The sequence below is a fragment of the Mustela nivalis genome (genome assembly GCF_964662115.1).
Source record: "Mustela nivalis genome assembly, chromosome: 16".
In the NCBI taxonomy this organism is placed as follows: domain Eukaryota; kingdom Metazoa; phylum Chordata; class Mammalia; order Carnivora; family Mustelidae; genus Mustela; species Mustela nivalis.
Window position 1 is genome coordinate 41,707,019 of NC_139035.1, and position 13,191 is coordinate 41,720,209.

Consider the following 13,191-nt stretch of genomic DNA (forward strand, 5'->3'; position numbering starts at 1 on the left):
TTTAGTCCGCATGGTATAAGGTATCCCAGCATATATACCTTCTGTCCCTTTTAGTAGGAAAATAAAAATTAGGGAAAAAGGAATAGGCAGAGCCATGTAGATACCATATTGTGTTTTAGCTAACCTAGCTCAAAATGATTCTTAGAGAACTAGTATCATCCAATCAAATATTTTTTTAATTTTGACACTTTTTATTTATTTATTCGACAGAGAGAGAGCACAAGCAGGGGGAGCGGGGGAGGGAGAAGCAGGCTTCCCATGGAGCAGGAGATTGATCGGGATCATGAGCTGAGCTGAAGGCAGACGCCTAACGACTGAGCCACCCAGGCACCCCCAATCAAGGGTTTTTAAAGGCGGTCCCTTGGTTCAAGAAGTGAATGAGGATAATAAAGGGAAGGAGGCAAACCCCAGCATTTCCTTTTTTGATAGTGCCCATGCCTGGTGCCCGAGTTTTAGGAGCTATAGAATATTCTTTAGGTTGCCAGTCTTGCAGACAAGAAATAGAATAGAAAGTGAATTTAAGTCTCTGTTCTTGAGGAAAGGGCCCCAGTTGTGGGGCATTTACTATACAGGACTGTAATGGAAGCTAAGGATTTTGTAGCCAATAGTGATTTCACACCACTAGGTGTCCCTGGTGTATAATTCCCACGTCTGACTGAGCTGGGAAAAGTGTTGAGGTTACTGTCTTTGAAAAGTCCGAGGGTGTGTGCACCATATGGTCTGCTGCCAGGCAGATTCTGAAACTAGTAACTGCCCCTGCTGTTTCTCCCCCTTGAGATGGGAGTGTCGCTCCTACTGGGGAGATGATAGAAGGTCTGGCCAATTGTAGCTCAGGAAAAGCACAGTCAGCCTTAGAAACTCACTCCATCATTGATCTCAAGGCAGTGCCAGTTGGTTTCAATGCTGAAGGTTTCACAAGGCCAAATCAACTCATCATTGTGGCACAAAAGACTGGTCTCATACCATTGGTGTTGAATTGCTGAGTTTGGGAAGACTTGGGGCTCCCATATATAGAATGATATGGGCCCCGTCTAGGCCTGCTGATTAGGAGGAAAAAAAAAAAGTCTGTATCTAGTGCCAAAAATGGTCTCTTGACAGAGGTTCTCTCGCTGATTTTGGGGGAGGACTGGAAAACTCGAGTCCTAAAGGAAAGCATCTTTATATCATCTGGGGGGCCACCCATGCCTAAGAGACATACTGTTGTGGATGAGAACAGAGGGGCTTACACTGGTGTGCAGGCGCTTCCCGTGCTCCCACAGCATTTCCACATCATCCCATTTAGCCTTTACAGCAGGTACATGGATAATATTCCCATTCTATCGACAAGGAAGAGTTCAGGGACTACACCCAGCATCAGCATGGAGAAAAATGATCTGCTGGAGTCCAGCACTACCGACATAAAGGAACTCCAGCTCCTACTATCTCTTCTTTTGGCCAAAGAGCTACCTTGGGTCTGAAAAGCTTAGGGCCAACTGGTTGGAAGGAGTTGAAGCTCAAGATAAAACAAGGGACTGAGAGAGCGCTGGGCTGCGGTAAAATAACTCTAGGTCTCCAGAGCCTGGTGAGTAACAGCTAGGACACCAAGGGCTTTCCCAGCAGTGGTTTAGGCTCTTAGTGGAAAGAACTGCAGGGAAAATGGAAGAAACGACCAGTAGATGGAGGAGGTGGAAGTCCAGGAACAGAAGGAAGCTGATTCTAAGTCCCTGCCCGATCTGTGACCGTAATCAGGGAATACAGACAGATGACGCAAGCTGATAAATAATGTTGTAACCACTGGGGTTTAATAGATGTTCATTATGAATTCAGAGCAAGGGATGCCAAACTAGACTTGTAGTCTGATTTTGTTAACATAAAATCTGGACACGGTAAAATCAAAGCATTAGGGAATGGGGAAGTTGGTTACTGGCCTCCAACTCTCAGATGACAAACGGGCTTATTGTGGAATGGTTTATGCTGTGCCCTAGGGTTCTGTCCTTCTCCTCTTATTTGATATTAATGACAGATGAGGGGGCTTTTTAATGCCTTATCCGTTCCAAAAGAGGATATGAAGGCCTTTTACAAATGAAATAGCACTAGATAGGAGAGGGGCTGATCAGATTTTTTTTTAGATAGGGGAGGGGTTAGAATCCCAAGCAGGATGGGGGGTTGGCGGGGCGGGGGGGGGGGGGCTTCTTCGCTCAACCCTTGGGTCAAGACCTGAGCAGAAATCAAGAGTTGAACGTTTAACCGACTGGGTCACCCAGGCTCCAGGGCTGATCAGAATTTTAGACAACAGGAACCACTGGGAAGGATGACAGTTTAGGATTCAAGCAAATACCTCTATAAGCTCTAAAATAGGCAGGATTTAAAGGTAAGGTTGTTTTTCAAAACTGATGAGTATGAAGAGAGTTAAGGATTACAGAGCACTATGCTCTTGTTAGCAATTCTGTGTGCCGGTAATAAGTGTTTATGATGTCAGGAACTGCTAACATGTCCTCACTAAACTCCCGTGTCGTCCTGGCTGGGGTAGCAGACACAGATTGTGTAAAATCGTTTCAGTCCTCTGTGTCTGTCAGCAATCCTAGAGAGCTCTGTTCCATTATGGTGCTCAAACAGGAGGCTCCCCGACAGACGGCAAGCCCATCTGCAAGAGGAAAACCAAGCACCGGAGGACCAAATCTGTGTCGGGGGGAAGAAGCTTGAAGGAGCTGAGAAGACTCAGGGAAAACAGGACACCGCTTTGGAAAATGAAAGGGCTGTCCAGCGAAAGACTATACTTCTCACCCCAGCCAGGCAGACGTACGACCACTAAGCAAATGATAAACTCAAAGCCAGGTTTAACCACTATGTGTTCATTCTGCTCAGCAAATACTAAACTTTTTTTCCACGCAAGGCCAGTGCTAGATGCTGGAGAGGCTTGGCCCCTTCCCTCAAGAAGCTAGTCCAGTAGGAGGTCAGAAATAATGCAACAGATGTGGGCAGTACTAAGAGAAGTACTGGGGTCAATCCCCTCCTTAATGGTAACTGGGAAAAGAAGGCATGCAGGGTTACATGGAGAAGGTGACCCTTAAACTGAGCCCTTGCAAGGTGGCTCCAACTGCTCAGGGTTCAGAAGCACCAAATGCCAGTGACTGTTCCAAAGTGTTACTTGCATTATCTCACGTAGACCATCTAGTCACTACAAAGTGCATGCTTTTTTGTTCACCTTCTCTACAGGCTGATGAAACTGCAACACAGAGTCATTAAATGTTACCTGCCAAAAGTCACACAGCAAGGTGTGTGATTCTGATCCAAGTAGGTTTAGCACTTTTTGACAGTTTTCTGTCATCTCCCCCGTGCATTTGCCAGGCAGACGAGGGTGGGGTAGGACACCCCAGAGAAAAGAATCTTTTTAAGACCCTCACAGAATACGACTGCATTTTCACAGCTTGGACACGGGCTTAAAGTATTGGAATTTGCGGTTCACAGGGCTCTTGGCCAGAAATCAGCTGAGGGATGAGTGGGGACTAGACAAGGAGGGACCCTGCAGGCCTTGCCCTCTTCCAGGAATGGATGGCCACTTACGAATTTTAGGCAGGGGTGTGGCAGGATCAGGTTTGCATTTTGGAAAGCATTCTGACGTCTGTCTAAACTTGACTAGAAGGGGAGACCAGAGGAAGGAGTGCAGGGGAGAGACCCGAGTGTCAGGAGGAAATGGAGCAGAGGAGATCAGGCAGTGAAAGGTTGACAAGGGAGAGTCCATGGGCCCCGACAGCCAGTAGAGAAAGGTCTTCCAAAAGCGACAGCTGATGGGGCAGGATTCAGGTAGAAAAGTGGCCAGCCTCAAGTGACCGTTAATAAAATTCTACCATTTGTGAATGATTTAGCTTTCTCTGCCAGACTGGTACAGGTTCACCAGCTAGCTAAGAAGGACCCTCACACTCCTTTTGTTTGTGTTAGGGATGTTTTGTTTTGGGGCTTATTCTGTTAAGTTTTGTTTTTTGAGTAGGTGAGAAATGAGTGACAGAACTGTTGTTTTCCTAAAATTGCAAATCTCACCGGATCCTTTAGACTTGTATGGTACCTATGACTTAATGGCAGTGTGCTGCAGGAAGAGAAAAGGAGGAACACAGGCCTGAGTGGAAGGCCTAGGAAGTCTCCCGGGGCTCGAGTGGCTCCAACGCGGCATGCTTGCCTAACTGGAAGGTGAGGAGGAAGCTGTGGCAGGTGACATCCCCTCTGATCCTTGGTTTCCATATTTGTAAAATGGAGAACTAATACCTACCTCAGGGTTGTAGTTAGAATTAAAGATGACTTCATTGAAGCACTTCAAATGGGAGAGAGTGCTTCTCTCTGCGTTCCCCCGCCCTCCAGAAGCTGGGAGCTATGTTTGGCTCCGTCTCCCTGACTCACTGGATTAGAATGACTCAGTTCAGTTTCACAGATGCTGCTGCTAAATTAGGGTCTCAGTGAGCCTTCAGGAGGCCAGCTCCGTGAGGAAGAACTGCAGCGCTGCCATCCTGCCTGGGAACAGGATAGAAACAGGTGGTGGCTGCAGCTCCTACCTTCCACCTGTTAAGCGGTTTTTCTGTGATGAGCCGCATGATTATGTTATCGATGTATTGGCTTGCTTTCCCTAGGTTTTTTTCCCCTCTGCTTATTCCAAGAACATAGCCAAATTTTTTTGCATTTCCTTGCCTTAGTTGCTTTTGCAGAGTGGAAAGCAGAGCTGCTTGAGGACAGCCATGCTTCTGGAGCTTCTGTAACAGCTTCAGTGCACAGGATCAGAGAGGAGGAAGCGGGGAGAAAGAAAGGGGAGGGGTCCCAGAAGATAAGAAAGAGCAGAAGTCCATGGGGCCTGAATGGTGGAGACCCTGCCCGGATCCTGCCAGAGCACTTGGGGACGGGAGGACTTCTAAGGAAGAAGAGGCTGCACGGAGTTCCTGGGGAGGCAGGCTGCTGGGCGCCAGGGCTCCAGGGAATGGTGTCTGTGTCTGCGACCCCCAGGCCAGGACTGCTGGACTTGCCCACCCCTGAATGGCAGAGGACAAGGCCTGCAGGGCCCACCCTCAGCACTTTGCATTGTGTGAGATCCCAGGACCTTTTCATGATCCCAGAAGGGGAACTGATAATTCCCCTCCACCGGGCAGGGTAGAGACTTGGTCTGATCTAACTGGAGGGAAAGAAAAGCAATGCGGCATTTCTCTTACACCTGGCCTTGTGATTGCGGATCAACACCTGCTCTCCCATCCCTCACTGGCTTGGCTCCCTTGCCTCATCCCTGACTCACGGAGCGTCCCTAGCAAGAGCACAGAAATATATGTGGAGGCAAGAGGGTTGGGCTCCTGCCCAAGCTCTGCTAGTGACCTGTTATATGACCCTGAGTAAATTCTTTTTCCATTGAACAGGGAGAGAGACAATAGGCCGGAGGGCCTCTGCCAGCTGACTTGAGGATTCTAGTGGGTTTGACTGAACCATAGCCCATTATAAACAAGGAAGCCCAGCGCATAGGGTTTAGGTGGCTTGTCCAAGTTTGCAGAGCAAGTTAAGAGACAGGGAAGGACCCACGCTCTGGTTAGGGGTTCAGAGTGTGCATTCTGGAGCCAAACTGCTTAGGTTTGGATCCTGGCTCTGCCATCCACCAGCTGGGGGACTTTGGGCAAGCTACTTAAATTATCTGTACCTTCATTTCCTCATCCACAGAACAGGTATAATAATAGTATCTGCATTAGGGACTCATTCTGAGGATTAAACTCAACACAGTACTAAGCACTGTGGAGTGCTGCCTCATAGTGAGTAGTCATGGCAGCCATTGGTCCGATTCCAAGCCCAAAGCAACTCTCACTACCCAAACTTGTCCTTGTAGAGCCTGTCACACCAGCAAAGGCCCTGTGCCTCTGTCGGTCTGAGAGTCCCCCCTGTGCCGCTGATTAACAGGACTCAGCTGAAAACAGAGACCCAGGGTGGAAAGGACACGCTGAAGCCCACGTCCCCAAATCCTTGCCAGGAGAGGGAGTGGGGATAAAGGAAAGAGCTGTAAGCAGAGCCGTCTTCCTTCCTTATCCTCAGATCCCAAAATAACACTTGTCTGCCCCCACCCTGCCCAGCTGGCAGAGGGGCAGTCTGAGTAAGGTGCCATTTAAAGATAACCTGGCCCTCCCCGTCTGCCCTACTGGTTGGGCTGGGCGCCTCAGGCCAGGCACTGGCTGCCTGGAACTGCTGCTGCTCCCACAGCCCTCCAGGGCAGGCTGTTCACAGCTGCCACCCAAACGAGTCCAGCTAACCCCTCCTTTCCTGAGGCCCAGGCTGTAGAAGTTCTGCAGGTGCCCTGGGCCTCTGCAAAGAAGCAGAAGCCTGGTATTCTGGGGGCAGGTGACTCTGCAAAGGCATTGTTAAATAGTGCTCCTTTCTACCAGGAGCTGGCTGGCCTGCAGCGAGGCTGATCCCTACTGTCTTTTGCCCACCCCCAGACCCCTCCCACCAAGAGGACAAACTTGAGAGTCACAGTCTTCCATTTGCACTGAGAGAGAATAAAGCTAGATACCAAGGAAGACCTTAAGTTGCAAGAGAGGTGTTTGTTTATTTGGGGACAGTGAGAGCCAGGAGATCTGGTTCCTTCAGTGCCCAGCTAAGCCATGAGAACTTGGCCAAGTTTCTGGGGCTCTCCTGGGCCTTGCTCTCCCTAGCCCTGGGTTACAAGGAAGAACCAGTGTGTCTTTGACACCCTAGAGTGGGTGTAATGAGATTAAATCAATGAAGAAAGGGCTCAGGGTCCTCAGGAAGAAAGGAATGAGTAATTACCTATCTGCAGGAGGTGACTGTGCCAGAGGACAGCTGGGAGCTGGAGGACTGGAGAAAGCATGGGACTAACCTGGAGGCAAGTAGGGGAGAGGAAGGGAGCTTATCTCACAATGGCCCAGAATCCCCCTGAGCCAGACCGCTTGGGGGGGCAGAAGCCTCTGAAATGGAGGCTCCAGGGCTGTGGTCCTGGGAAGGCAGGAAGGCCCTGGGAGAGCGCAGGCCTACTCAGTTGGCTCTGATTTGAAGAGGAGCAAGAAGGGGGTGGGGAGGAGCCCTGGGCTGGTCATTCAGCCCAGCGGTGAGATGACTCAGCAGCACGCTCGCTCGCTCGGGTACCACAGCCCCAGGCAAAGCCCAAACTGGGTCACAGGCATGGTCCTAGGCCCTCCTCTCTGCCCGGCTTCTGCTGCCCTTCCCCACTCTAAATACCCACTCTCTTCCCACATAGACTCCTGCTGGGGATAAGGGCTGGGTATCAAAGTTTCCCCAGATACGTGCTCTGTATGCCAAGCATAGCGCGGAGCACTTTAGACATGTTCCAGGAGAGGCAGGCGGTGGACTGCAAGGGCCTGGACTTAGAAGTCACAGCAGCTCACCTTCAAATCCCAGCCGGGCAAGCTGGAAAAATTCACTTCCGGCCCCTGTATAAGGGGCAAATTCATCTGCAGTATTAGCTGCTATCAGTACTATGATCATATTCCAGGGCCCCTGGGGAGAGCCTGCTACTGGCAAAGTTCATATTTTGTCTCATCTGATCAGAGATTAATTACTGTTTTCCTCTCCTTTTCCAGGAAAGAGCCTCTGCCCCTCACTGGAGCCTGGGAGACTGGCGTGGTGAGGGGAAGAGTCTCCCAGGTGCCCTGAGTGGACGAGGTGCAGTGAAGCCCCTTCGGGCCTAAACAATTTAGACAACCCCCTTCTCAGGGCCCCCACTCCCTCTCCAGTGCTCCCACCCAGCCTCTTCCCACTCCTGCCTAGTTCCATGGCCTCCGTCAGGACTCGGGTCCATCATCAGGACAGAGTCAGTTTCAACCCATCTCCAGGCTCTCCCAACCCTGCCCATTCTCCCCTGGGGCCTGCCCCCAGCCCTTCCCCACCCTCTGTCTCGGTCTCAACACTCCCATCCTGCGGACTGAAAAGTTTCCCTAGAATTTTACAGTTAGAAAATCACTGATGGTGTTGTGAGAACTGGGTGTCATGGCCAGCTGGAAGCCTCAACCAGGGCGAGGTTTGAGGAGGACCCGTTGGAGAGAAAAGGGGACAAGGAGAAAAGCAAGAAAGCAGCTAGAAAAGGATGAGTTTCCGGAAGCATGTGGCTTGGTTTTGTTTGGTCTTGTTTAGTTTTGTTTTACCAGGAGAGACTTGAGATTTCCGTTTTGCTCTGGGGAAAGAAGCTGATAAGAAAGGAGAAACTAAGGACCCCGAAGAAAAGAGATAAGGCGGAGAGATCAGAGGGGGTCTAGAGTAGACGTGGGAGGATCAGCCTTGGACAGGAAGGGAGACAGCCCTCGCTCTGCATGTCAGTCTACCTACAGTCATTACCAATGGCAAGGGCTGGGTGACAGCAGTGAGCACAACGGCCACAGGGTCGCACACTTGTGGAGCTTGCGCACTTGGATGGCAAAGGGCACACTGTCTAGGGGGTGGTCAAGGGCAAGACGTCTCTCTGCACCCCTCTGCTGCTGTGTTTCTGACTGGGTCCTGCACCTGCACGGGTACTTATAATCACTTGTGTCGTTCCCCACCCCCTTTCCCCATCAGACTACCAGCAGCTACCTGGGGCAGGAACCAGTCCTCTCTTACTCCAGCTCTCAGGTTGGGTGTGCTAGCACACACATGAGCCCCAGACAGGGCAGCTCGTCTTCTGGCCGCCCTTCCTAACTTATTTAGGCTCTGCGGCACCTCCCCTGCCCTGCCCGGGTTCCCTCACCTCCAAACACCGGAGAGACTCACTGCACACCCTCTGCTGTCAGGAAGGGGAACCCACCTGGATTTAGAAGACTTGGGCCCTGCTGTTGTTGCCTCTGCCTCTCGTGGGCTGTATTATCTCTGGCAAGTCCTACAACTCCCTTGAGTCCTACTTTCTCCATCTGTACGATAGGATTGATGAGGACACCTGTCACCTGTCGGCTTCGCTGAGCTCACTGAGTTGGGGAAACCCTCTCATGAGCTACCTGTCAAAGTGCTTTGTAAGGGACTGCACTAAGGCCACGGCTTGAGGTAGGCTTTCAGTCTGGTCCCTGGAGTGACAGGCAGGTCGTGGTCAAGGTAGCCCAGGTAGCAGCGGGCATAGTGACATATATGTCACATGTCACATAGTGACATATACTGACAGTATAAATTTGTAAGGGGATTAACTGGCTCCCCCCCTTCCACCAAAACCACTGTCTCCACTGTAATTAACTCTTGCCCTCCCTATGCTCCCCTAGCCTATGCAGGATTTCTGCAGGACTGCTTTATGAAGAAAGGAGTTTTTGAAGGGTGTCTAGCTGGATGGGGTCCAGGTGGCCCCAGCCTGTCATCCCGACTGATGAGGCCATAGGCTGGTGCATGCCAGCGCTGTCCACTCAGAGGGGGAAGGGGCCATCTCAGGGAACCAGTGCAGCTGGCAGAGTCCAGGCCTGTGGGCACCGCCAGGGACAAAGCCGCTCTGAGCTGCCTCTCAATGGGTGCCTGTGTTCTGGGAGTGGGGGCGGGGTGCTCTCAGGCTCTTTTCCCTCTTCTCCCGCCCCCCGCAGGACGTCCTGGACTGGACACTGGGGCAGAGGAGGTCCTGCACAGGGAAAGGTCCAGCCCTGCCCTTCTAGGGTTGGCCCATGTGCCTGGGCACTCGGAGACAGCATCAGGATCGGAGCTTCTGGGGTCTGGGATACTGATTGGGCCCAGGCCGCGGGGGCGGGCCCAGGGCACGGCTGGACCTCCCTGGCTGCAGAGACCAGCGGCCCCGCTGTGGCCTCGGTGGCTCGGGCAGGAGGAGCCACGGTGGAGCCGTGGGCGGGGTACAGGGTAGCACCGGGCTGGGAGAGGGGCGCCCAGCTCCCGAGCCCCGGGCTGGGTGGGCGTCGCCGGTGGGTGGCCCCCTGGGCCGGGCACGAAACGTGGGGGGCAGGGTTACCGCGGCCCGGGCCTTAGTCCCGCCCTCGCAGGAGGCGGGAGAGGAAACCGAGCCTGGCGGCGGGCTGGGCCCCGCAGCAGCTCCCGCCGGCCGGCTTCGTCCTGCGCTCCACGCTCCCGGCGGCCGAGCTCGGCCGCGCCCAAGCCCCGCCATGCGGCCCCCGGGGCTCTGCGGGGCCGCGCCGCTGGCCGCGGCCGCCCTCCTGGTGCTGGGGGCTCCCCTGGGTAAGGGGTTGGGCGGCGAGGCGGCGGGGTGGGCGCGGGGCTCCGCTGGGTGCTGCTGACCCGCGGGGAGCGGGAGGAGACCCGGCGGGGAGGCTGGGCCATGGGAAGCTGACCCGGGGCGCGGAGTCAGCCGCGGAGGGAGGCCGCGGGGGTTCAGGGGCGGAGCCCCTCGGGGTGACAACGAGGGGCAGCTCCCGCGACCCGGGAGACGGCGGGCTGGGAGCCTGGGGGAGCGGGGCTAAGGGCGGACGGAAAGCTGGCCCGATGGCCATGGGCCCCCACCCCAACCTGCCCGCAGTGCTGGCCGGCGAGGACTGCCTGTGGTACCTGGACCGGAATGGCTCCTGGCATCCAGGCTTTAACTGCGAGTTCTTCACCTTCTGCTGCGGGACCTGCTACCAGCGGTACTGCTGCAGAGACCTGACCTTGCTCATCACCGAGAGGCAGCAGAAGCACTGCCTGGCCTTCAGGTGGGCCCCCGCCTCCACCCCCGCCCCTCCAGCCTCCTCTGAGGAGTCCTGCCCAGGCCTCCCCTCCTCCCTGTCTCCCTCCAGCCCCTCTCCATGTCCACCTCCACAGCCTGAGCCCAGACCTAGGACTCAGCCTGGTGACAGAGTGGGTGTTGGTGCTGGGGCCTGGAAGCTCTAGGAAAGGCGTATTAACCGACTTGTGCTTGGTGGAGGGTGGGTAGTGGGGCAGCTTTGTGGGAGAAGCTCTGGCAAGAAGGCAGGAGAGGTGGGTTTGATTTCCAGGTCCACTGCTCCTTCACCATGTCATTCTGGGGAAGGCTCGTCCTCTCCTGGGTCATTATTTCCTCTTCACGAAATGCAGGGGTTGCCAAACTGGTGGTTTCAAACTTTTTGCAGGGAACTGCTAATATAGAAAAGGTGTAAGGAGACTGCGTGTTGGGGGGTTGATAGAAAGGGGCTCTAGATTATTTCTAAGGTGCCTTTTAGTGCTAACATGTTCAAAGTCTAACCAATTAAGTTGTAGATGTAGGAGCAACGAAGTGGGGAGCACACTACAAATCCCCGCATGCCTCACACTAGGCAGCCAGGCAGCACGGTCTTCTGGGACATGGAGGTCCCCTAAGATCTCCTCCACAGGGACTGGGCAGAGCCCCTCAAGGAACCCCAAATCTCAGCTTGCTGTGGCCCCCTGCTGGCCAGGAGTTGGAGCACAGTGTTATGGTCACCATAATGAGGAGTCCCTCCTTTGAGTGTTGGAAGGTGAGGGGACTGTTCTTTGTCTAAGTCCCAAGACCATAGCAGGCATCGCCTCGGCTGTGATCCTCTTTGTGGCTGTGGTGGCCACCACCATCTGCTGCTTCCTCTGTTCCTGCTGCTACCTGTACCGCCGGCGCCAGCATCTGCAGAGCCCATTTGAAGGTATGTATGGTACCGGGCAAGATAAATCCGGTAGGCTGGGTCGACCTCCATGGTGGGCACCAGAGAGTTCAAGCATGTGTGAACTGTGTAGCAGCGAGTGCTTCTGTGTACATACACCTGCCAGCCGGAAACCCCAGAAATAAGAACGTGGCCAGGGCTCTCTGTGAACCAGCAGACTTCGTGTCCGCGGACATGCGTGCATGGGAATACTCAGATGTGCGTGGCAGGCTGTCTGTCAACGGTGGTGTGTGTGCATGGGCACAGGCACGCACGTGACTCTTGGAAAGGACACGGGATGGGGTCTGTAGACGTTAGCATTAATTGCATGAACCCTAGTGTACAGTGGAATGAATGTATGCCTGAGTGCAGGCATGTGACCACACATTCGCCCAACCCTGATGGGTGTGGGAATGGTGGCGCTGCACGGGGGATCAGAATGGGAGGAAAAGACTGAAGGCGGACCCCCTGAGTGGCAGCTGTGCTAGATAACAAGATACCAGACTCTGGAGCTGCCCTATCCTTGCCTAAGTGGGACATTCCCTGGGCTCTGCTCTCTGGCCCGTGAGGCCTCTGAAACCTGCTGAGGGGAGCAAACCTGCTAAACACAGACTGACTCGTGGGGACCACGTGCACAGCTCCCTGCTCAACTCTGCCAGGCAATGTCTGGGAGGCAGAGGCAGCAGGTGGCCAGCCTGGAGCCCGCCAGAACAGACAGCAGGCGCCCAGGGGTGCTTACCTTGGTTTCCAGGGCAGGAGGAGGAGGTTTCGCCATGGATGTGGAGTTTTGATGCTGATCCTTGTCCCCCACCTAGGCCAGGAGATTCCAATGACAGGCATCCCAGTGCAGCCAGTGTACCCATACCCCCAGGACCCCAAAGCTGGCCCCGCACCCCCACAGCCTGGCTACATGTACCCTCCTAGTGGTCCTGCTCCCCAGTATCCACTCTACCCGGCTGGGCCCCCTATCTACAACCCTGCAGGTAAGTGAGCCATCTGGAGTGTCTTGCTCCCACCTGCCCCCTACCTCTGTGCTGGGACCTCCCCTGCTCTTTTCTCACCCTGAGTCCCTCTCCCAGACTTCTGCCTCAGCTGGAAACATCCAGGCTACCTCTTCCCTATGAATCCTTCATAGCCTCTGGAATTGGGGGTCACTTCCCGTCCTCCCAGGCCCGCCCCCCACCCTCATCCTGTCTCCTTGGCTTTCAGCTCCTCCCCCCTATATGCCACCACAGCCGTCCTACCCAGGACCCTGAGGAACCAGCTGTGTCTCTGCTGCCCCTTCAGTGATGCCCTTCTCCTGTATCTGCATCTGGCCCTGGGGGTGGGCGAGGGTCCTCTACTCCTCAGGCCCCAGACCAAGCCAAGCCCTGGGTCTTGCTGGTGATGGAGCCCCAGGGAAGTAGACCAGGAGCTGAGCTGGAACTTGGCTGTGAATGAGGGGTGGGTGGGGAGGGCTTGGGATCACTGGACTGTTTTTAACTGGGACAAGAGAAGGACATGAAAGCCTGGGTCAAGACCCCTGCTTTCTCAGAGTCCGTCAACTTCCAAGATCCCAGCCAGGAACGCTGGGGCCCTCCCTGTTTGCGCACTGTGGGCCGGGGCAGAGCAGGGAGAGGGCTCCATCAGCAGTGGGCGGAAGCCCTGCTCCCGGCTGCCCCACTGGTCACAGGGCTCCAACTGCTGGATTAAAGCTGTAAAGCTGTAA

General features: G+C 54.2%; 1 protein-coding gene across 1 annotated transcript; it reads left to right on the forward strand.

Annotated features, from left to right (window-relative positions):
- The first annotated feature begins 9,653 nt into the window (after window positions 1–9,653).
- SHISA4 (shisa family member 4) lies at window positions 9,654–13,191 on the forward strand. Its single transcript, XM_082703824.1, has 5 exons — window positions 9,654–10,098; window positions 10,397–10,568; window positions 11,353–11,486; window positions 12,299–12,466; window positions 12,693–13,191. The coding sequence occupies exons 1-5, from the start codon at window positions 10,026–10,028 to the stop codon at window positions 12,737–12,739; spliced, it is 594 nt and encodes a 197-aa protein (XP_082559950.1). The 5' UTR covers window positions 9,654–10,025; the 3' UTR covers window positions 12,740–13,191.

Excerpts from the sequence above, each read along its gene's own strand:
- SHISA4 (XM_082703824.1), top strand. The coding sequence starts at position 10,026 with ATGCGGCCCCCGGGGCTCTGCGGGGCCGCGCCGCTGGCCGCGGCCGCC. Across the intron at positions 10,569-11,352 it reads AAGCACTGCCTGGCCTTCAG|TCCCAAGACCATAGCAGGCA; the intron begins GTGGGCCCCCGC and ends TCTTTGTCTAAG. Across the intron at positions 12,467-12,692 it reads CCCTATCTACAACCCTGCAG|CTCCTCCCCCCTATATGCCA; the intron begins GTAAGTGAGCCA and ends CTTGGCTTTCAG.